The sequence below is a fragment of the Barbus barbus genome (genome assembly GCF_936440315.1).
Source record: "Barbus barbus genome assembly, chromosome: 14".
Taxonomy (NCBI): domain Eukaryota; kingdom Metazoa; phylum Chordata; class Actinopteri; order Cypriniformes; family Cyprinidae; genus Barbus; species Barbus barbus.
In genome coordinates this window covers 26,209,812-26,235,540 of record NC_136742.1, presented here as the reverse complement: position 1 = coordinate 26,235,540, position 25,729 = coordinate 26,209,812, and the positions used below count along the sequence as shown (strand labels likewise).

Here is a 25,729-nt window from a genome sequence, read left to right as displayed (position 1 = left end):
ATTTGCATTTTGCATGTCTTGAAATCAACTGAAGTAGAAAAGTGTTGATTTACACTTTTGGAAATCAATTGAAGTAGCATGCAAAGCACTATTTGTGTAGGCAGTGGAGTTGCTAACTATGTAGAACACTTCAAAATGTTCACTTAAGAGTTTATTTCTCAGAATCCGGACTTTTTTGTCAGAAGTACGAGTTTATATCATGCAGTTCTGAGTTTATAGGTAATTATGACTGTTTTATCTCGCAATTCAGTCTTTATTTAATTATGAGAAAATTATGAGAAAAAAATCTAAATTACCTTTATTTATTTTTTTATCCTCTTTTTTCTTGTACAGAAACAAGATTTCATACAAATCCACATAACTACAAAAGTTATATAATCTTCAGTATCAAACCATATCGATGTTATTTTCATTAACTGAACTGCATTCAACTTTACTTGTAATCATTTGTATGTGTCACTGATTTTAAATAGTTTCAATGCATCAGATAAATTCACTGTTAAAAACAGTTTAGCTGGTGTAATTTTAGCAGGTGCTAGTGTGATTTTATTGCGCTCTGAATCGGAAAGATACAAGAAACATAGATGCCAAACGTCTAGCTATTTTTATGAGCAAAGAAAGTCTTTTTTCGTAAATCACCATTGTTTTAAGGAGTGACTTTCATAGAAAAGTGGCTGTTGCAGGATTAAGCTGGTCTTTTCAGCAGGGTTGTTTGTCCTGAAACAGATCTATCCCTCCAGTTTTGCGAGACTCTGCTAATCTCAGCAGGACCGAGCACCCGTGGGATACTTGAGAAATTTCACAATAAACCTGCGGTATTGTGAATGAGCATGTCACACTTCTTAAAGTGCTCTTACCACCAGTTTCTTGACCAAAGCTTCTCTCTCAGCCACCATATCCTTCAGTTCGGCTATTGTCTGCAGATCTTCATGCCTGCTCTCTCTGTTCCGGAATTTGTCTTCTGTTCCCTCCAACCTGAAGAGCAAAGACATTTTATTTAGGATGAGATTTTACAACCTTTAAATCAGTGGATCTTAATGTCTGTATTATTAGCATTTAACATTGTTTTTGATTATTAGCATTGCTTTCCCCAGTCCAAGATGGTGGATGAGGTGAAATAAATGTAGAATAGAAATAAACTTACATATCAACCAGTTAATGAAAATGATCAAGAATTGACCATTTTTAACAGATTTTTTGTGTTTTCATGTTCATTAAAGCATTGCTGCGTTAGCTTAGCGACATGCTAATGATAACACTTTTGAAATCAATTGAAGTAGCATGCAAAGGACTATTTGTGTAGGCAGTGGAGTTGCTAACTATGTAGAACACTTCAAATTGTTCACTTAAGAGTTTCCATGATTAGGATGCCGTCTAGGCACCAAAATATGTCACATGGCTTAGAAACTGAGCTATCAACCCTCTCGCCACTCTGTTTACAATCAGTCTGTCATCTGTTTGGGCTTGTGACTCATTACTGAGAGTGAAATTTGACTATTCTGACACACTTTAGCTTAGTTAGAGAGCAAAGCTGACGGCTTTGTGCTTTGAACACAGAATGAATTAAACACCATTGATAATATCACTGTGATGATATCGGCATCTGCCTTATATTTTCTCTACTTCACATTGTATTAGTGTGATAGTTAAAATCATCAGCACCTTTGAATAGTTGTCGCTCAATCTTTCTTTTATCTACAGGAATTCTTTGAAGGATGTTTCTAAATGTGTGATGAATCTTTAATGAGCATGCAATGTGACGCTTCCCCAGAGGTATACAGGGTTAAGATTGATGGCTGTTTTCATATGAAAACCTTCCCTAAGGACTTCACAACAGCTGGTAATAATGAAACTGAGGCTGATTCATGAATAGTTTTAAATTGCTGCAAACAGAGGACAACACTACAGTTTTAACTACTAAGGGCATGTTTATCTATTCAAACTAAATAGGTCATTAACCTGGGGCCAGATGGGCACTGCCCTTGCAGATTTACACTCTCCCGCCACAAGAACTAAATTTGAAAGTGTCCATTTCAGACAACTTCACTTCTAAACAAGGACATCCATCTATCTGTCTATCTTTTTATCCATCCATCCATCCATCCATCCATCCATCATCCAACCAATCAAATCAATCAATCAATCTGCTTTGTCAGTCTATCTATCTATCCATCCATCCATCCATCCATCCATCCAGCCACCCGTCTATCTATTCATCCATCACCTATTTCTCTTTATCTGTCTGTCCATCTATCAATCTGGAAAAGTCATGAAAAACAAAATTATGACTGCTTATGGAAAAAAATTAATCATTACTAGTTGACCTCACGAAAAAGCTAAAACCATACATAAGAAATTACCCCTTTAAACAGATTCATAATAGCGGTTCACTGAACGGGCCTTTCTGAGTAAATAAACACCATTCGCATCAAGCCTATTTTTCCATTTAAAGTGACAGCAACAAAACAGTGCATGCAGCCTGCAGAGTGCACTCGAGCGGTTACAGTAGAGCAGCTCATGCTCCACACACGAGGATCACTGAGAATCACCACACACATGAAATATTCATGAGACTTAAATAGGTTGAAATTTAAAACTGGTTGGAGGACTAGGTTTGGGGAAGCCAAGATGTCATAATAATTAATTGCACAGAGGACAGGACTGTCATTTCAATAGCTTTGTGTTACGTTTAATTAGCTGGCTGCGTATCTCTACTCCTAAGGGACACCTGGAGATGGCACGCTTAAGAAATGCAGAGGGATACAAGTTGTGACTGCTTCACACTTCTCACACTAAAAATACTCAGATGAGGCAGATGTTCAAAATAGCTCACCCTGAAATCATTTACGCACTCTCATGTCATTCAAAAACCTGTATGAGTAATTCTTTTATGGAACTCAACAGGTTATCTTTTCCACACAACGTAAGTGAATGGAGCTGTCAAGATCCAAAAATGACAAAAAAAACAATGAAAATAGCATAAAAATAGGCCCAAATGACTTGTGCACCATATAACCAAGTTTTCTTAAGATAAATATACAGCGTAGTATGATTGCTACGATTTTAGTCAATTAAGCCTGTAAATAGACTAATAAAAATGAGCTCACTTATTATTCAAAAGATCTAATTTTGGCAGTGAAAAGGAATTTTGTTTTCCTTAAAAAGTACCAAAAGAATCATTAATGGAACTTTTAAGAGACTGAATAATCAATAAGAAGAAACAAAACCACTAGGAATGAGAATTATAACGCATTCAAGGTTTTTGATTCTGAAAAACAGACCAATATTTACTCATTTGTGCTTCAGTATGAATAAACTCGTTGCACCAAGATCAGCTGCCAGACACAAGACAACTAATGACATTCGTCACTGATTAATGCCTTAAATTGGTCTAAATGTCACACAAAGTTGTCATATGATTTCAGAATGCCTGGTACTCATAAACTACTTTTATGGTACGTTTTTGGATCTTAAAAAGAGTTGCATGAACATCTACTCTTTTATTTCAGTGAAAAAAGCAAGTCAGAAATCTGGAACTACATAGGGAATGAATAAATGATAGAATCTTCATTTTTGGGTGAACAATTCCTTTAAGATCAGTCCTTCACATCCTTCGTCTCATGAACACACCAAATAATCATTTTCACAGATGGATTTGATAAATTATTAATTAAAAACACTAGGATTTAAATGAACCTCAGATATTTTGCACTTTGTTAAATGCAACTCTATCGCTCCCTGGTATTTTGTGGGCCGTGGGGCCTTTCCATGTCATGACACACACTTCCAGAATCTAAACTATTCATTATCAGTTGTGAATACTGAGCGGATTCAGGCAGTCAGATAAACTATTTTTATACGATAAGCTGTTCAATAACGGGATGTGTTGGTGTTCTCGTTCAAGTAAACCTAAATTAGGTCACCTCTGACAGCAATATCTACAGTCAAAGAGCTCTTCTACAACCCTGCCAGCTTTCTATATTTATATACGCACACACACACACACACACACGAATATACACCTACAAACACCTGCTGTTCATGTACGGCTGTCTTTCTGACTCAAATTCATCTAAACATGTTTATCATTTAAAGTCTGTATAGCGGATATATAAAACTGACCATTAAGGAAAAATTAGGGTGAATACAAATAAACTAGGACATTTTTCCCATTCATCTCAATGTTAAAAAGTGTCCCAATTTACATGTATTCAACTTAAATTATTCACACATCTAGTGCAATAATATTAATTAAAACAAAATCTTTTTTCTCCCATAAACCACCCATAATCCCATTTAACCAGACACTTTTTACAAAGCTCATATACACTCTGAAAGTTGTAAATAGATTACTTAAGTATGTTTTAAAAGAAAACACCATTTCAGTCTTGTTAATTAAAAATGTAATTTAATTCAATGTATTAGCTACTTGCTATTTCTTTGTAATTATTTGTGAAATTTACTAGAATTTTCTCAATGAAAATTGTTTCTATCCCAATTTTTTTCAGTGTGTTAATGTCTCATAAATATTTCAATCAATTCATTGTCATTTTTAGTTCAATCTAACGTTGCACTATAACGGCACAAACAAAAATGTGTTTAAAACGCATTTTCCAGTAATCATAGCAGCAATAATTCATTAAATGATGGAGAAGATCATTATTTACATGCTTGCTTCTCCATATGAACAATGTCTCTTGTCAGAGCACAAAATAACCCTAATCCAAACACGAAAAATACACATAAACAGCATGTTTCGTAGCTAAAGGCATCTGCTACTCTTATCTGAGCTGCTTTGACAGGGTCGTCTATTCTGCTCTCAGTTCTCACTAGATATATATCTAGATCTCTTCTCTGTCTCCCTCCCAGCATCTCTTCAGAAACACTGTCCTCATCTTCTCCCTGTGGGGCAGTCGTGGCCTAATGGTTAGAGAGTCGGACTCATAACCCAAAGGTCACGGGTTCGAGTCTCAGGTCCGGCAGGGATTGTAGGTGGGGGGAGTGAATGTCCAGCGCTCTCTTCCACCTTCAATACCACGACTGAGGTGCCCTTGAGCAAGGCACCGAACCCCCAACTGCTCCCCGGGCTGCCCACTGCTCCAGGTGTGTGTTCACGGTGTGTGTGTGTGTGTGTGTGCACTTTGGATGGGTTAAATGCAGAGCACAAATTCTGAGTATGGGTCACCATACTTGGGCACATGTCACGTCACTTTCACTCCACCAACCCCTCTGAGTCTACATCACAGTCTGGTGTCCTTTTGTTCGCATCCAAGTTGTTTTATAGCCTCTGTCACCAAATGCATGTAAATAACCAGTCAAAACAGAAGTTACTGAACCTTCATCCTCCAAAATACACATACTGTATATCGCATATGGACTCTTTTGTGGTGCATGAACTCACAGGATCTGCAGGGCAGAGATCTTGTCCTTCAGCAGTTCCTGGGCCTTGTTGAAGTCTGACAGCATGTTTTGTGTTTCTCTGTGGTGGAGAACATTCAGCTCGGCCATCTCACGCTCGTGTTTCTTACACAGGTCCTGCTCATGAGCTCTGTGAACACAAACACACACACACGTCACTCTCAATGACTCTACAAAGCTCTCTGTAACCCCACAGCACTACAGATGTAGGCCTGCAGGACATTTCATCCAAAGAGAAATAGATTTTGAGATGGAAATAAATGAAGCATACGTGATACAACAATATTTGCATATATTATGTTGTATATTAAATATATTGTATTTTATACTTCTAATCCAGGAACTATAATCAATAGGTTTGATTCATTAAATCGTTTAGATTCAAATTCCTAATAGTTCAATGGATGAATACCTGCATGCATGCATAAAGAAATAAATATTATTATTTATCTGCACCGCCATTCAAATGATTTCATATTATTGTTTTTGAAAGAAGTCTTGCTTGCTCACCAAGGCTTCATTTATTTGATTGAAAATACAGTAAAAACAGTAATATTTTGAAATAATACAATTTAAAATTACTGTTTCCAATTTCAATATAATATAAAATGTAATTTATTCCTGTGATGCACAGCTGGATTTTTGGTCTTCAGTGTCACATGATCATTCAGAAATCATTGTAATATGCTGATGCTCAAACATTTCTTATTGTCAATATTATAAATGTTAAAAACCATATTGTTGTGGAAAGCATGACACATTTTTTCAGGATGCTTTGATAAACAGAAAGTTCTAAACAACTGTCACTTTTGATCAATTTAATGCGTCACTGCTGATTAAAAGTATTTTAAAATATAATTTATTAAATTATTTTTCTTAACCCATACATGCATATTCTTTTTTTCTTGTTTTATGGGAAACAAAATCTCACTCAACTGTGTTACATTTATGCTTAAAAAAAACAAAAACAAAAAAACTATTTACCAGTGAGGTAAGAAAAATATAGTTATATATATTATATATTATAAGATATGTTCTATGAAAACAAAGCTTAGACAAATGTATTTTTAAACAGTGTTTACAACTGTTTGGAGGACTACTTTGAGAAAATTTATTTTGCAGTATAACTCCTTCCCTCAAAAAATTTTGTTTTGTATTTTCAAACATTTTATTTTTTCAAAAGTTGTAATATTGTCATTCAGCTCAGAGCTGGTTAGTTTGATTTATGGCTTAGAGCTCTTTATTAAAGAATGTTTTGAAGTCTCTATGGAGAAAATGAATAAGAAAATGTAAGCAGGTCTGCTACAAAAGTGTGCGGTTCACTGTTGTGATCTATTAGCGCAGCGAGCACTTCCTTTGATTCCTCTGTTACATGAAACTTTCATCCAGCTCAGTGTTTGTTTCTTTGCTCTGATACAAATGTTCTGTCGGAGTAAATAACATTCACAAAGCATTGTATTACAAGAGTTGTGCCGTTTTCAAAAGACAACACACTTCCTACTACATACTATAGATTTTTAGTTAGGATATGCTCATTTTCCATACTGCTATTTCTATGCTATATGGCTTTTATCTGAAACATTTTATTTTTCACATAAAGAGCAATAAAGCAGGATCTCCTCTCGGTAAATGATATACCCCTGGGGAACGGCGATGCAATTTATTTGTCGCATTTATCTCAGGATCTGGATATGTCAGTATTACATAATTGAAAGTGAAATGAGATCAGCACCTGTCTTGCATTATGATGTGTTTTACTAAACAATCACATTATCTCAAAACAGCCACTATGGCTAAATGGCTTTTTTACTTATTAATACAAGGGTGAAATATTAATATCACCTCCTGAATAAAAAATATAATGGCTCTGCGATGAGATCGGGTTTTCTAATCTGATTGATTTCCCTTTTAAAAAGTCTGTTTTCTTTTCTTTAAACTACTACAAAAGACACACAGCACTGTCCAAAAGAGCCAGACAGCACCAAGATCCTGATAGGACTTTCTAGGCAAGAACATGGTGAAACTCCATTCTGCTTGAAAATAATTGAATTTCCAATGACTCCTGTCACATAAAACCAGAGGAGAATGTCACATTAGAGGTTGTTTAAGGATTGCAGATGTTCTACTGAACAAGGATGACCTCATGCAACCCCATGCATGCAGACGTGAGGTGAAATTTTCTCAATTTGCAAAGAGTTTACTCACTGTTTTCTAAATGAAGTGGTGGATGACATACAAAAATCTAATGAAAAAATAAAATATTACTCCAGTAATTAATTTTAATTAGCTTTAATTTTAGTTAAAGTTTTAGTCATTTTGTTGTGTGCTTTTTTTTTATTAGTTTTTATTTCAGTTTTAGTTTTAGTTATTTTGGTTTAGTTATTAAGTTAAACTAATTAAAATGAGAAATGCTGTATTGGCAATGGCGACTTGCTGAAATAAAAATATTTTTTTATTTGATTTTATTTCAGTTAATATTTATTTTATTTGAAGGAATTAATTTTTTATGGTTTTAATTTTACTTTCAGATTTAGTTTTAGTTAACTATATTCACCCTTTTTCAACTTTTTATTAACAAACCTATTACTAGAATATCCATTACTAATGCAGTTAATGATAATTAAAGTGTGCAAATAAGTGAAATAATATAACATATCAGTATTTTAAAAATGAAAATACAAAATATGTGTAAACATGAAGTGATGAGTAGTATAAAAATACAACACAAAGATTAAGTGAAGTGACATTCAGCCAAGTATGGTGACCCATACTCGGAATTCGTGCTCTGCATTTAACCCATCCAACGTGCACACACACAGCAGTGAACACACACACACCGTGAACACACACCCGGAGCAGTGGGCAGCCATTTTATGCTGCAGCGCCCGGGGAGCAGTTGGGGGTTCGGTGCCTTGTTCAAGGGCACCTCAGTCGTGGTATTGAGGGTGGAGAGAGCGCTGGACATTCACTCCCCCCGCCTACAATCCCTGCCGGCCATGGACTCGAACCCACAACCTTTGGATTACAAGTCCGACTCTCTAACCATTAGGCCACGACTTCGTCACAAGTGGGGCAAAATGCGTTGACATTTTAAGAGGAATGCTATGAGAAACACTTAAAATGAATGCTACTGTATGCAATTAAGACAAACACTTTTTATTAAAAAAAAAAAGATTAATATAAAGAGGAACAATGTTTTTTTAAATGTGGTGAAGTAACATGCTTTGGATGTATTGAAGTAAAAGTTTCCCAAAATAAAAATGCTCCGATGAAGTATTTAAGTACGTTCTGGCAAGGTTCTCTCAAAATTACGAACATTAATAGAATGTTTGTTATCTGGTCTTTAATAATTTTCTAAAAATGTTAGCACAAAAAGATTATTTATACATATTTGATGTAATGTTTTTTCTTAAACATTTAATTTGAACGTTTGTCAAATGTTACTACTTGTTTAAGAACATTCAAAGAAATTTTTTATTTTTTCCTTAATGTTTGTGTAACCGATAAAAGAATATTTTCAACAGCATTTCAAAAAGGATGTGAACACTCAGAAAAAAACGTTTCATAACTAACTGGTAATGTTAGCAAACTTTAATGTGACTTTTTTTTGGAGCCGAGGTAATGAAGTAAAAATACTTTGTTACAATGCAAGAAAACTTCACAATCTCCAATCCAAGACTCACCTGATCTGCTGATTGGCCTCGCTACGGATCTTCAAAACCTCTTTGCCCTTGAGTTCCAGCTCCTTGGTCAAAGTGCTGATGTTCTCGTTCAGGGTGTGAATCTCGTGGTCCAGATTGGCAATGTGCTTCTTCCTGCGACTGACCTCCTCCTGCAGATCTGAGATGCGACTCAGAAGCTCACATTCCTGCAACACGCAAGAACGCAAGGTAAACCGAGGCCACAATAAATGCCAGACTGACCTTACTTGAGAATGCCATGTGTTACGTAAGAGCGTGGATTGTGTGATGTGAAGGCTCTTCCTGAAACATCAGAATTTAGACACATGGAGTTCCCACAGATGCTGTTTTCACATTGCACTTTGAGACTATGTTGGGAATGGGATCTAATATTGATGGCACATCCATCTGGTTTGAGTTGCTTATACACTACATCTTCAAATATATGAATAGTTTAGTTATGAATAAATAATTTAAGCATTATTTTTAGCATGGAGATTTTAGCACTAGAGTTTCATCTCTTGAGGGACGTCAGGAGCTAATGGGCCTTGAGTCCATGTCTGAAGTTACTGGGGAACAACTTTCAGCAACTTTCTTAAGTGTTCAGTTACTTGAATGGCAAAAAATGGCAAAAAGAAATAGCGAGGAAACTTCTCTTGCAGAAATACATTTCAGAACACTGAAAAAATGTATGCCATTGAATAAAACACTGAATAACCAAAAATACCACCATAATTAAATAAATGCTTTTTTTTCAGAAAGAGTCCATTTTCATAGTTTACTTCCAAATTTTCCGCCCTCTCTCTGACCTTTATCATTAAACAGGCTGTTTTGTTACTGTTAAGGATTTTATATGCAAATGACATCTGTAATCATTGGCTAACCTTTCTGCATGCAAAATGACTAACAATAACCCTGATGTTACTGAAATCTGAATATGTTTTCCATGATATGTCATCCAAATTTTCTCATTTTTAATATACAGCACACAATACCCAAATAGGGTACAAATTAGAGCCTGACTCTTTAAAATTAATCATTTAAAACAAACATAAGCAATACAATAAAATAAAATAAAAATACATTTTAGTTGTTGGACAAACTAAAATCCGTTTGCTAACACTTTACAATAAGGTTCATTAGTTAACACAAACTAAGCATGAACAATACTTCCAAAGCATTTATTAATCTTAGTTAAAGCTAATTTCAGCATTTATTAATGCATTACTAAAATAACAAGTTGTGTTTGTTGACATTAGTTAATGCACTGTGAACTAACATGAACAAACAATGAATAACTGTATTTTTATTAACTAACATTAATAAAGAGTGTAATAAATGCAGTGTTCATTGTTTGTTCATGTTAATTAATACATATTGTAATACATTATTGTAAAGTGTTACCATCCATTTTAATGGTTTAAGACATCTGATCATTTTAAAGATCTCAGAATATGTTAATATTCTGTTAGATAACAGTTTATCAAACATATCTAATAGTTCTCAGCCCAAACATCACATTCATGCCACTAAAAAAAAGTAATGGGACACCAAAGTATACTGTATTCATAGATATTGCCACATAGGCTGTTCTCTACTGTAACGATTATATGCACAACTGTATACGTCAGACTCCAGTACAGCCTGGGTTAGATTAATTAGACAACGCTTGTCTCATGGGCAATTTTCCACTCCACTGACACTTTGACTTTTAAATGCCTCATGCACAGGAAGAAGTAGAAATCCTCCTGGAAAATACAGCCGAGCCCATTTCCAGTTTTATGCAGTTAATGGCTCTTGCTTAATCAAATTACAATCTGCTCATCCAACTCTGAATGTCTGTAAATATCATTTCACACAACAATTAGCTCAATAACGGTTTCAGTGTGTGTAGCAAAGAAAACCTGTGGCCCAGAAGGGCTTCCTCCAGGATGAATTCCGTGATAAAGGATGCCAATGTCAGCAGAAAAAGTAATAAATAGCAAACCTTTGTATTAAAAACAAATTTGTGCATATCCCCGGTGTGAAAATGATTTCTAATGTATACACGCTCACATAATTATAAAAATATCACAGCCACTGTAGATGACCGTGAATTACCCTGAAAGAGCATTTGTTAATAATTCCAAATCACAACAGATGGTTCATCTTGCGAATGAAGCACAAAAGCAGCACGTTCACTTCTAAGAAAATCTGTCCATTCCAAATAGTAACACTTTGAATCAATGACAGTCTGTTTCTCCTACTCTGCATTATGTCATTCTTTAGAGAAGTCCATTAGTTTAATAATCCATATTACAGTATTAAAACAGCATAGTTATAGAATCAAATGCAATAAAGTAGCCATACCTTCCCATTTATAATTATCAAGATAATTATAATTTCTGTATGGGCTGAAAGACTGGCTGAAAAGTGCAAGATTATGCAATTTTTGGTATATTTTAAAAATATGTTTGAACATGTTACTAAGATATGGACAATCTGGCCCCTAAAAGAAAGTATCTGAGCCTTCTGTATATCAACAGAACGTCAAGAAAACATCTGCTCTTCCTGCTGTTGAATTATCTCAGTAAGCTCATGAATGACGAGTCTCTGAACTGTAACACTCCATGTGCTCGGACTCAGGTGTGTGTTGAGGAAAAACAAAATGGTCTTTATTCCCTGACCGTTCACTGGATGTATGCGTGATGTTAATGTGCTGGAGCAGAACTGTCAGGGGTCTGCCTGTGACATTTTCATTTACACAACTCAAGACTGTGCCTCCAGAAGACCACCGGAGCAGTGCCTGGAGCACACAGCGGCCTCCTTCTCACATCCACACTGACTATATATTTGTAGTCAGACTTGGATTTGTTTAAGATGCACTATAATTTTATTGTCATTTTAATGATAAAAGACTGTAACAATGCTATAGATAAATGGTTAAAAGTAAAGTCCCTTACAGTGATAATGTTTAATAGACTGCCTAGCATCCATCTGCCGAATCTCCGCTCTCTACCCAACAAAACGGACAAACTCCTTCTGCTTTCCCGGTTTAACAAGGACTTTTCTAACTCTGCTACTCTGTGTTTCACGGAAACCTGGCTGAACGACACCATTCCAGACTGCGCCTTACATCTGCCTAATTTCATGCTGATCAGAGCAGATCGGGACGCGGAATCAACGGGGAAATCGCTTGGTGGCAGGACATGCTTTTACACCAATGAGAGGTGGTGTACAGATGTAACTGTGTTAAAGAAGATGTGCTGTTCAGATCTAGAAATGCTCTTCATTAACTGCAAGCTGTTCTATTCGACGTGGGAGTTCTGCTCATTCATTCTCGTGAGTGTCTACATTCCACCGCAAGCGCACGTGAGCACAGCTCTACAGAAATTCGCTTATCACAGAGAGTGAGCAACAACACCCGGACTCTGTTTTAATCATTCTCGGGGAATTTAATAAAGCAAATCTCTCCCGCGAACTGCCAAAATACAGACAGCACATCACATGTCCCACCAGAGACAGTAATATATTGGATCACTGTTACACAGCGATAAAGGACGCATATCACTCTGTTCCACGAGCAGCTTTAGGACTCTGTTTGGTTCTGTCTGGATCACTGTTTGGTTCATCTTATTCCATCCTACAGGCAGAAACTTAAATCTGTTAAACCTGTATTAAGGACTGTAAAGAGATGGACTAATGAGACAGAGCGGGTTTTACAAGCCTGTCTCGACCTTACTGATTGGAGTGTTTTTGAAGCTGCTGATGATCTGGATGAGCTCACAGAGACTGTATCATCTTATATCAGTTTCTGTGAGGATATGTGCATTCCTACCAGGACTCATCTAACTTATAACAACGACAAACCGTGGTTCACTGCAAAACTCAGACAGCTCCGTCAGGCCAAAGAAGATGCTTACAGGAATGGGGACAGAGTCTTGTATAAACAGGCCAAATACACACTGGAAAAGGAGATCAGAGTGGCAAAGAGGAATTATTCAGATAAATTAAGGATCCAATTCTCTTCCAGTGACACGGCTTCAATGTGGAAAGGTCTGAAAGACATCACCAATTACAAGACACCATCCCCCAGCACTGTTGAGAATCAACAACTGGCAGACGATCTTAATTAGTTCTATTGTATGTTTGAGAAAACACCATTCACACCTCCTGCAACCCCCCTCTCCCCCACACCTGAACTGCAGATAAGAGAAGATGACGTGCGCCAGGTCTTCAAAAAGAACAAGAGAGGGAAGGCACCAGGCCCAGACGGTGTGACACCAGCCTGTCTGAAATCCGGTGCTGACCAGCTGGCCCTCATCTTCACACAGATCTTCAACAGTTCACTGGAGCTGTGCGAAGTCCCCTCATGCTTCAAATGCTCCACCATCATCCCTGTCCCAAAGAAACCCAAGATAACAGGACTTAACGACTACAGACCTGTGGCTCTAACATCTGTGGTCATGAACTTATTTGAAAAACTGGTTTTGGCTTATCTGAAGGATATCACTGGACCCCCTGCAGTTTGCCTACAGAGCAAACAGGTCTGTGGATGATGCAGTCAACATGGGACTGCATTACATACTGCAACACCTGGACAGACCATGGATTTATGTGAAGATCCTGTTTGTGGACTTCAGCTCGGCCTTTAACACTATCATTCCAGACCTCCTCCTGCCCAAACTAACTCAGCTTTCTGTTCCCACCTCCGTCTGTCAGTGGATCAACAGCTTCCTGACAGACAGGCAGCAGCTAGTGAGGCTGGGAAAATACACATCCAGCACCCGCACCATCAGCACTGGAGCTCCTCAGGGCTGCGTTCTCTCCCCACTGCTATTCTCCCTGTACACCAACGACTGCACATCTAAAGACCCGTCTGTCAAGCTCCTGAAGTTTGCAGACGACACCACACTGATTGGCCTCATTCAGGATGGTGACAAGTCTGCTTACAGACAGGAGGTCAAGGAGCTGGCTGTCTGGTGCAGTCTTAACAACCTGGAGCTCAACACGCTCAAAACTGTGGAGATGATTGTGGACTTCAGGAGAACCCCCCCTGCACTCCCCCCACTCACCATCATGAACAGCACTGTGGCTGCAGTTGAGTCATTCAGATTCCTGGTCACCACAATTTCTCAGGACCTGAAGTGGGCCATTCACATTGACTCTATTGTGAAAAAGGCCCAGAAGAGGTTGTACTTCCTTTGCCAGCTGAGGAAGTTCAACCTGCCACAGGACTTGCTGAAACAGTTCTACTCTGCCATCATTGAATCCATCCTCTGCACTTCAATAACTGTCTGGTTCAGCTCAGCTACCGAATCTGACCTCAGAAGACTACAGAGGGTAGTCCGGATTGTTGAGCGAATCATTGGTACAACCTTCCCCACTCTCCAAGAACTGTACTTATCCAGAGTGAGCAAAAGGGCTGGTAAAATCACTCTGGACCCCCTCACATCCAGCAGACTCCCTCTTTGAACTGTTGCCGTCTGGTCGATGCTACAGAGCTCTGTGCACCAGAACGACCAGACACAGAAACAGTTTATTCCCTCAGGCAATCCATCTCATGAATACTTGAACTCTTAACAATAAACATGAAACACAACACTATCATACTTTTTTATTTTTATTTTACACACATACTTTTATATTTCAAATTTACACCTAACATACCTGTACATCCTGAATTGTCTATTTTGTATATTAGTTTGTGTTTTTTGGCACATTGTCCATTTTTGTATATTTGTACATTATTATTATTATTTTTTTTTATTATCTGTGTCCTGTCCTGTTGCTGTCATTGTCGCACTGTGGAGCTACTGTCACTAAAACAAATTCCTCGTATGTACAAAACTTAATTTTTATTTAGGGATATGCATTGCTAAGAACTTGAACTTCAAGGCGATTTTCACAATATTTAGATTTTTTTTTTGCACCCTCTTTTTCCAGATATTCAAATAGTTGTATCTCAACCAAATATTGTCCTATCCTAACAAACCATACAGTGGTGTGAAAAAGAGTGAAAAAAGTTGACCCCCTTCCTGATTTGTTATTTTTTTTGCATGTTTGTCACACTTTAATGCTTCAGATCATCAAACTAATTTAACACTAGAAATCCCAGAGTTTTTTACCCCTCCTTTAGCCAAGTGGATGCTAACTGGCTAGTCTTTTGGCTATCATTAGCATCAATTCATGTGTAAATGTGGTCATTACCTGAGCAATCTGCAGGGGGGTTGGGGGTGTGTGTGTGACTGGTTGCTGGTGGCTTGTTTGTATGTGTGGGGGAGGGAGGGCTGCTAAAAGCAGAGAACTTGTCTCACATTGGCATGTAGGGTCTTGCCCAGGTGTAAACAGGTATGAATTAGCCTGACAAGTTTGGGATCAAGTTTTGGGTGGCTTGCGACCTAAAATCCAAGTACATTTGTAATGTCCTCCCATATCTTGGCAAGGACCCTAGTCGTCCCAGTGGAGAGAGACTGTCTGAAAATGTAGTGATGAGGCTGATGGAACCATTCCTAGACAAGGGCAGAAATGTTACCACGGACAATTTCTTCACGTCGCTGTCACTTGCGCATAAACTTCTTAGCCGGAAAACCACCATCCTCGGCACAGTCAACAAGATTCGCCGGGAAATCCCTCAATCCGCTAGACACACAGATCGCAATGAATTCACCACTCAGGTATGTTGCAGGTCTTTTGTGGTTCTATGTTTATGTGTTTCTAATTTTTAGAATCAACACCACCAAGTGTGTCATTGTGTCATTGTGTGTAAAAGTGCTATGAAAATAACAATTTATCTTATTTATTAGGTGTTTTCAACCACTGCTGCTACGCTGACGGCGTATGTGCCCAAACGGAAGAAGACCGTCTACATTCTTAGCAGCATGCACAGCGTGATTCAGACTGATAATACCACCAAAAGGACGCCAAACACTGTCACCCTTTACAACACCACAAAGTGCGGCGTGGATGTGATGGACCAGATGGTGCAGGAGTACACTGTCCGCACAGGGACACGGTGCTGGCCAGTTGCCGTGTTCTATTACATGATTGACATGGCAGCACTGAATGCACATGTGCTGTATCAAGCATGCACCGGAAGGCAGGAAAGACGGGTGGACTTCCTGGTGGAGCTTGCAAGAGAGTTGGCTAACTCTCATATGTGTGCGAAGAAGGCAAGAAAAGAACAATTCCTTCGGACACAACCCTCCACACCTAGCCCTGGAAAAAGAGCCATGTGTCAAGTCAAACACCAATGCAAGAACAATCATACCACTGTGCGATGTGTTCACTGCTACAGATACACATGTGGTAAATGCAGACGGGAGATACCATGGCAGTGCCAGGATTGTGAGTGATTGCTGGAATGTACTCACTCACTTTTTAATATTATTTGTAAATATGTGTACAAATGGTTGGTTTCTTTTTTATTTTATTTTGTACTGTTTTTATCAATAAATCTCAGCAACAAAGGACAAAAAAAAAACATGTGTGTTGATTTCTCCCTAAGATGGCAAAGTGAAACACCAGTTTCCTTGAATTGGCTCAGCATGGCCCCACATTGTTTACATAACAAAAGCAACTGTTCACAGCTGATTAAGGATATTAGCCTAAAGCCTTCCAGCCCATCGGCTGTCCTGCGGGTTTTATAGGTAGAAAAGCCAAATGGCTGCTCTCTGGGAGTTCTAGTGTTAAATATTAATCAAAGATAACACAAGTAAACATAACATTTCAGTTTTTAAATGAAGGGGTTTTTTATGAAGGGAAAACAAAATCCAAACCCACATGGCCCTGTGTTTGTTCATCCAAGAGGGCGCTTAGACAAAGAGCGCAGCGACGACTCATCCAAGAGGTCACAAAAGACCCCACAACAACATCTAAAGAACTGCAGACCTCACTTGCCTCAGTTAAGGTCAGTGTTCATGACTCCACCATAAAAAATGGCCTGCATGGCAGAGTTCCAAGACGAAATCTGATGCTGAGCAATAAGAACATAAAGGCTCGTCTCAGTTTTGCCAGAAAACATCTTGATGATCCCCAAGACTTTTTGGGAAAATACTCTGTGGACCGACGAGACAAAAGTTGAACTTTTTGGAAGGTGTGTGTCCCATTACATCTGACATAAAAGTAACACAGCATTTCAGAAAAAGAACATCATACCAACAGTAAAATATGGTGGTGGTAGTGTGATGGTCTGGGGCTGTTTTGCTGCTTCAGGACCTGGAAGACTTGCTGTGATAAATGGAACCATGAATTCATGCCGTCTACCAAAAAATCCTGAAGGACAATGTCTGGCCACCTGTTCGTGACCTCAAGCCGAAGCGAACTTGGGTTCTGCAGCAGGACAATGATCCAAAACACACCAGCAAATCCACCTCTGAATGACTGAAGAAAAACAAAATGAAGACTTTGGAGTGGCCTAGTCAAAGTCCTGACCTGAATCCTATTGGGATGCTGTGGCATGGCCTTAAAAAGGCGGTTCATGCTCAAAAACCCTCCAATGTGGCTGAATTACAACAATATTGCCAAGATGAGTGGGCCAAAATTCATCCACAGCGCTGTAACAGACTCATTGCAAGTTATCGCAAACACTTGATTGCAGTTGTTGCTGCTAAGGGTGGCCCAACCAGTTATTAGGTTTAGGGGGCAAGCACTTTTTCACACAGGGCCATGTGGGTTTGGATTTTGTTTTCCCTTCATAATTAAAAACTTCATTCAAAAACTGCATGTTGTGTTTACTTGTGTTATCATCGGGGTGCTGCAGAAGCGACTGGAAAGCAGACGGCTCTTTATGCTTTTGGATCGCTCTCGTGGTGCTTTGGTGTGTTGTGTGCCACTTGATCGATCGGTCTGCGTGCCGCCGATGCACCGCGAACAAGTCTGTTATGATTGGTGCTGTTGCGGCCGCGCTAGTGAAACGAAACATGAAATGTATTCAGTGACGTAAGACCTGGCTCTGTATTGGCTGTCTATCCTGTGGAAAAGCAACCGGTTCTTATAGGGCTCGCCAGTCAAACCAACTAAGAACCGGTGTTGTGCCCATTTTCGACTCCCTGCCAAATTATTATCCCCCTCGTTGAAATCGCTATGTGATTGCCTAATCCCAACGCCACCCCTAATCCTAACCCCTCCCCCACACCTAACCCTAAACCTACCAATACTAGGGAAGTAATAATCTGGCGGGAGTCAGAACACTGCTGGTGGAAAGGGGGTAATATATGCTTTTTCACTATGGGAACAACCAGCTTCTTCTGTAATGCTCAAATTTAGATTTGTATCTTTTATTCATGAACGGCTACTTTTGCCTGGAGTGAGGTCGAAACACCTGGATAATGGCAGGGTATCGTTGCATAATCTGACTGCATTTGAAACCAGCTTCAGTTGAATAATTGATTGAAGACTTTGAACGCGCACACACACACACACACACACAATGCTTGTGTGTTCAACAGCTGCCCGAGCATCTACATAAAATAACCTTTGAAACCCTGGTCATCGAAACCGCACTCCTTCAGCGAATGTCACATCAGCCGTCCACCTGCCACGACAGAGCTGAACCTACTGGAACTGTCATCTGACATCAGCAGGTGGCCCTTTCCTGAAGACACGCGGCTTTAAAAGTCCAGCGCTCGTTCTAGCATGCTGAAATCTTTCAGCTCTTATGCCTGAAGAAGAAAGGATATAATTTGCGAGGGCTGAAGTTAACATCTCTGACCTTTTCCATCAAAGACCGAGACACCTATAAATGTCTCCCTGGAGGAGTACTTCAATGCGTAGGATAATATAAGCATTATTAATGTTGGCCCAGGCTAGGAGACATGCAGACAGATGAGAGGAGGCTGATTAGCAGGTGTCTGGGAGCATGTGTGGAGCTCTGCTCTCCAGGGCACTGTACCCAGAAAGACCTGAGAAAGTCTGAATTTCAAGGTGGCACTAGTGGGATAAGAGTTATTCAACCACATTCATGATTAAAGTTATTTATGTTATCCAACACAAGTTTTTATATACTGTAGAAACCTGATTCCACCTTAAACTAAAATAAAACATAAGATTAGCATAAGAAATGAAGTATTATGATATATATAATGCAATTATGAAATAATAATCACAATTATGAGAAATAAAGTCACAAATGGGAGATCACACTGTAAGATATTAATTCACTAGGAGAGATAAAAAGTCACAGTCACACTTTTAGGGTCCAATTACTACTCACTACTAACTACGACTTTTCCCTCAAACTACTAATTTGCTGCTTATTAATAGCAAGGTAGTTGTTAAGTTTAGGTACAGGCACAATTAAGGGACAAGTACTATTAAACAGCCAACATGCAGTAATATGCATGCTACGTAATATTGAGAATTGGTCCTTAAAACAAAGTGCTACCAAAGTCACAATTACGGGGGGGAGAGTCGAAATGGTGAAATATTAGGTTGCATTTGTGGGAAATAATGTCATATTGTTAAAAAAAGTCAGTGTGAGATATTAGAATCACTTTATGAGATGAAAAGTTGAATTATGAAGAAAAAGATAGACAATAGTACGATATTAAGTCACTTTGGGAGATAATAGACAATTTTGAGAACTAAAAGTTATAAATGTGAAAAATTAAGTCATATGACAAATATGCTCAAGCTGTAAAATATTATTAACAGTGATAAAAAAAGTCACTGTTATCAGAAAAAGACACAAAATAATGAGATAGTAAGCCACTTTGGGAGATTAAAAAAAGTCGTAATTATGAGAAATAAAGTTTGATGATAATAATATGGTCACTTGATGAGATAAACTTTGTAATTATGAGAAGAGAAGAGACAAAACATTCAAAATTGTGTAATATTAAGTCACACTGTGAAAAAAAGGTCATACTGTAAAATATTATCATTTAATGAGATAAAAAGTCACAATTTGAAAAATAACATCACAGTGAAATCTTTTGTTACATTGTGAGAGGTCATATTGTAAAATATTATCACTTCATTAGATAAAAGGTCATGTCAAAAAGCTGAAAATAGAGAGATATTAACTCACACAGAGATAAAATGTTGTGAAAAGTCATATTTGGAGATATACAGTCAAACTGTGAGATATTAAAACATATAAATTTACACGTAATAAAGTTACAATTGTTAAATATATAAAAGTGACAATTATGCACAGTAAAGATACCTTTTTATTTAGTTTTTAAACTTTATTTATTACTCTTAAATGGATACAGGCTTTCACCCAAAGATTTTTTAGTACATTATTAGTCAAACTTTAGTGCATTTTTAGTCAGTTCTCACAGAGCAAATGCTGGTAATTGCCTTGCTCAAGAGCATTTTTAAAAGTTTTAAAGTTGCAGTCAAATGAATTACATGAACTACAAAGAATCATATACATTAGTATTTGCTGAAAACATCCACAAAATGGGAAAATTCAAATCCATTCCATTATTGTGGCAGAGAAAAGCACTGAATAGTTAGAAATATGTACCCTGGAGCCTTGCTGGGGAGTGTTTGATTTCTCTGTTCCTCTTACTCTCAGTTCTCATACAGTCATCTCACCAACCGGGGAGAGAGGTGTTTATTACTGACTGCTAATCTGCGGTGTCAGAAAACATGGCGACCCGTGTAAGATATCGCTAATGGTTATCTATCGGCTGAGAGATTCATGGCGTAGGAGCACAGCACAGCAGCACGGGCTTTAATAAATACTGTGCGTCTTGTGAACGCAGGCACTCGTTTGAGGAACCAGACCCATGGGAGCCATTGGATCACTTATTGAGCACGATGATGAAATGATTGGGTTTATACTATTGCACCTTTAAGCTGTCATAAAGACCATATGACCTTGGTGCTAACCTGTAAAATAAAGAAGCGAACGTGCCTGTAAGACTCGATTTATTACATTCAAATATTAACAGCCAGGGGACAAAACTGATCTCAAGCCAGTTCTAATTCATATGAGAGTCTACCAGGAGACGCTGTGGTGCAAGCAGCCGTGCCAATCACTATAGAGGAAAAACTCAATTCTTTGCATTGTGGCTTTGGCCAGCAAATCTTACACAGCTCATTAAACCAGGAATAGATACTGAACTCTCACTGAGAAAAAAAAATTAACAATAAAACAAATATGGAGAGAGAGTCTGGGAAAAGAGAAGGAGAGATTTCTGTTATGCAGCATGAGGAAAGTAATTCTTGGAAACCCCCACAGAATACCAGCGAGTCTCTGTAACTGACTTCAAACATGCTTTTAACACCTGTCAGTATGCGGAATGGAATTGCTATTTCTTATTGAAGAAAAAGAAAAAAAAAGAAGAAAAACCCTAAACCTAAGTTAAATATAGAATACGCATCTGTAAAGTAGAGGGTAAATGGTTTAGGGCAGTGTTGTTATTGTTGTATGTAACTATAAAAAAAAAATTTCAGTAATTTAAATAAAATATAAATATTAGATGAAAACTCTACATAAAAACTTAGATAATATCTAAATGACCAATTAAAATATCTAAATATCAAATTTAAATAAAAGTGGCAATTTTAACAAGCTATAAAAATTTTGATTATTTTAAAATTTCACAAATACGCTCTGGTGACATCAGAGACTTATTTTACATCTTGTAAAAAGGGGTATAAATAGGTTGCCTTTAAATTCATTGGTGCATAAATATAATATAATATAAAAAATAAAATATAATAAAAAATATAAAATAAAATAAAATAATTTAACTAGTTTCTACACAATTTAAATGTTCACACATCCAGTGCATTTTTTTTTATTTAACTGACAAAGCAATTTTTACACTTTTTGCTACTGTGACTTGATCTAGAAAACACAAAGCCATGTTTCTCACGGCTCTTTCATGACACATCTGCCTGTGCTGTCATAACCAGTGGGATCGGCAGGAGCCTTGGGGGAAGGTTAAACTATTTTTTCCAGCGTTATGATGTAAGGGATGTTACTGAGAGTACGTGAGGGCAATACAGAAAACTGAACACAATAAAGTCAACCGTGTCCTCGAGACAGATACGCAGTTTGATTGTACACACACATGAAACAATTCTAATCTTACAAGACACAAATATTCACAGTTTCACCCAAAAAACGTGCATCTGCGCTTTCAGTGTATGCTCATTTGTTGTTCCTGGGTAATGTATGATGCACCGAGGCTGGAAACGCTTAGTAAATGCTTAGCAAAAATAGATTTCTCCCCGACGCCAGCAGTGCAGGGTTTGTTGACCTCCTGAGAGAGCTGAACAACACTGATGCTGTTTTCTCTGAGTTCGCAGCCTCTCTTTAGCAAAGATCACACTGAATTTGCCCTTTGACCTCTGCTGTTGTCTGTGGGACATTAGGCAAGTCCTCACAAGAAAGATTTGAGCCCCAGGAGCATGAGAATTAATTAGTATTGATATGGCGCTACTAAAATAAATAAAGAAGATCATTGTCACCTGGGGGTGCAGATTTGCCAAAAACAAAAATCCAGGTTTTCCAATATTAATGGAAACCTGTATTGCTGTATTCTATTCTTTAAAAGCCACAAAAAGTCCACACAATATAGTATTACATAAGACACATGCTAACCTACTGAACTGAAGACCAAAGTATCACAACTATCCAGATAAACAGATAAAAACAGAGTGCAATTACACAGAAAGTGCAATTTTACTTCAATCACAGACCATTACTGAGATACAAAAGTGCTTTGCAGTTTGATTCTGTGCGTATGTGTGTTACATAGACATATTTTCCCCTGAGGTCAAATTGTACAACCTTTCAGTTGCTGGGCCAACAATCCTGTCAGCGTTTCTTTTGTTTAACTGTCGTCTTATACATAAGCCAGATGACAAGAGGATTTATTAAGGTCCTTTTCTTTCATAGCAGCCAACTGTTGGCAGAACACTATTGATTTGTCCTTTCTTAGAAAAGCATTCACTTATTAAACTTACTGTTAGTCTCTGTCTCCATTAAGAGACAATGGGACTGTAGGAGACAGTTGGGGAATGATGAGAATACACTGAAGCTACTGACTCGCAGATAATTTGTTCAAATAATAATTTGAAAAGACATAAAATATAAATGTGTACTATAATGTGAATGAAGACTAAAGAGTGAATGAATACACATTTTTATTCTGTGTATTGAATGCATGTACACTACCATTCAAAAGTAAGCTTTTTTAAATAAAACTTTTATTAAAAAAGATTGCATTACATTTGAAAAGTGACAGCAAAGGCATTTATAATATTACAAAACTTTCATATTTCAAATAAATGCTGTTATTTTGAACTTTCTGTTTCCTGAAACAAAAATGTTTCCCAGTTTTCACAAAAGTATTAAGCAGCACAACTTTTTTAACATTGATAATAATTTTCAAAAGTTGTCCTTGCGTAGCAAATCAGGATATTAGAATGATTTCTGAAGGATCATGTGACACTGAAGACTGGAGTAAAGATGCTGAAATTTCAGCTTTGCATCACAGAAATAAATTACATTTTAAAATATATTAAAATAGAAAATAGCAATTTTAAACTGTAATAATATTTCACAATATTACAGTATTTTACTGTATAAATGCAGCCTTTGTGAACATAAGAGATTTCTTTAAAAAAAAACATTTTAAGAAATATTACTGAACCCCAAACATTTGAACGGTAGTGTGTATTCTGTAAAAAAAAATACAATTTTTTTTTTTTGAGAGGACGGCATTTGATTGAAATGCAAAACAACAAATTACTGCTTTTTGTATGTAACGTGTGAGCAAATCTAAAATCGATGACACCACAATAATACACTTCTTGTAAAATATAATAACCCTGCTGTGGAAGAAGTTTACCTTTACTCTGCTCTGCTCCAGAGCGTTCTCCAGTTCCTGTTTGGCAGCCGCTGTTTCCTGTTGATGGGTTTGACGCATATGTTCAATGGCTGATGCGTGAAGATGGTTCAGCTCTGAACGCAGGGATGCTGAGAGGAGAACAAGAGAACGAGAGAGACATGAAAATGAAAGGGAATGAAAAGCAGGACTATTCCAGGGAGATGATCTGCTGTCTGGAGCTGAATTAAAAATCATTCATTTCCAACTCTCCCTAAAGCATAAACGTCACAGGTGGTAATGGAAGTGACACTCGTTCCTCCACCTGCAATTTCCTGTCAGCGCTCCCTCATTATGCTCCTTTCCAGTTTCTTCCAATTATACCTTATTTCAATGAGATTGAGCTATAATTAGAGGTGTAGAACTCCACTGGTTTTGCTTCAGGATTTTACATTCAACATCTAGTACCAACGTGGCACAGGACGAATAAGGAAACCATTTTATTTCCAATTGTCTCTTGATTCTCCAGTCCACACATTTAACAAAATGATGCAAAATTTTAATTATTTACTATATTACTTCTTATTTTAGTTATTTTTCCCAGCTCCATAAAACCAAGTCATGACAGATATATGGCATATTTTTTGTGAGTTTGAGCATTTTGCAAGCTATGATGGGCATAAATTAGAGCAACTTTAATAAAACTTTAATAAAACTGAATAAATAAAATTTTAATTTGAACTTTTTAAATAATGCAGTGTTGGGCCACATCATATTTCCAGATTTTCCAGTTGAGATTGACTGACACACACACACACACACACACACAAAATAATTTTGAATTTCCTGAAATATTGGACTCCTAAGATGCAAAAATATAGATGCTTGTTTGGTCATATCAGTTAAAATAAAATAAAATTAAAAACTCATCCAATGTTGTTGTTCTTTATTTATTGTAGAGTAAAATAATTCTTCTCTTTTGATTATGTAAAGCAAAATGTGAACCACTTTATGTGAACCAAGTACACTCTTTTAAGAAAAATAATCGCGTTTGGTCTCATTCTGTCTCGCGTATCTTGTTAGTGTCTGCGCTTGCTTGACCATTTGTTGTGGAAAAATAAGGAAAATGTGTTCAGCTAGTAGTATTAATTAGTATTTTGTTAGATGGGTATAAAAAAAGCTTAGTTTACCGCGGCAGCGGTCGTGTGAAGTCCTCCTCGTGTGATGACTTAAGAGTGTAAAGACCATCGACTCTACCGGTCTGGGACACCGGCAAAGGATATAAGTATCGCTGTTGATTTCTCCTCTTTTCTACTACTTGTTTCACTTCTGTTTCAGTTTTTATAACCATTTCTTATTATGTGTAAGTTGTAGTTTTAGCATGTGTGTTTGGTAGTGTTATTTCTTAGGATTACTGATAAACTACTGTCGTGATTTGTATTTGTTATCCATTTTAATTTTAGTTAAATTATGTCTGAATTTATTATGTCTGTATAGGCCTTTTATTAAGTTTTAGTTTTATTTAATTTCATTGTCTCTATTGTCTCAGCAAATGGATCTGAATTCACCACTGAATTCAATAACAGATGACAGTGCAGACATTCAGTCCTAAAGACTGCATTTGACCTAGAATAAATAATAACAGGTTACAGCAGGTCTGTGACTGAATGTTTGTGGCTGTTTTACCCAGCATGGCCTTGCCCTCATCCTCCAGTTCGAAGCGGAGGGTCTGCAGCTCTTGCTCTGACTGCTGTTTCAAAGTCTCAATGTTCTGCCTGTGAGCCTCTCGCAGAGTCTGAAGCTCCATGTGGTGCTGCTGACGTAGACGCTCCTCAAGCTCCTACACACACACACACACAC

The 25,729-nt window shown here is 37.5% G+C and overlaps 1 protein-coding gene across 2 annotated transcripts in view; it reads right to left on the bottom strand.

Moving 5' to 3' along the window:
• The window catches only part of LOC306880011 (protein FAM184A-like), a 144,853-nt gene that overhangs the window by 9,164 nt on the left and 109,960 nt on the right, over positions 1-25,729 (bottom strand). For both annotated transcript variants that reach the window (XM_079433274.1, XM_079433275.1), the window contains exons 12-16: positions 25,556-25,709; positions 23,894-24,021; positions 9,102-9,286; positions 5,402-5,548; positions 858-975 (exon numbers count right to left, since the gene is read on the bottom strand). In XM_079433274.1, the coding sequence (XP_079289400.1) occupies positions 858-975; positions 5,402-5,548; positions 9,102-9,286; positions 23,894-24,021; positions 25,556-25,709 (732 nt within the window). The remainder of the gene's footprint in view (positions 1-857; positions 976-5,401; positions 5,549-9,101; positions 9,287-23,893; positions 24,022-25,555; positions 25,710-25,729) is intronic.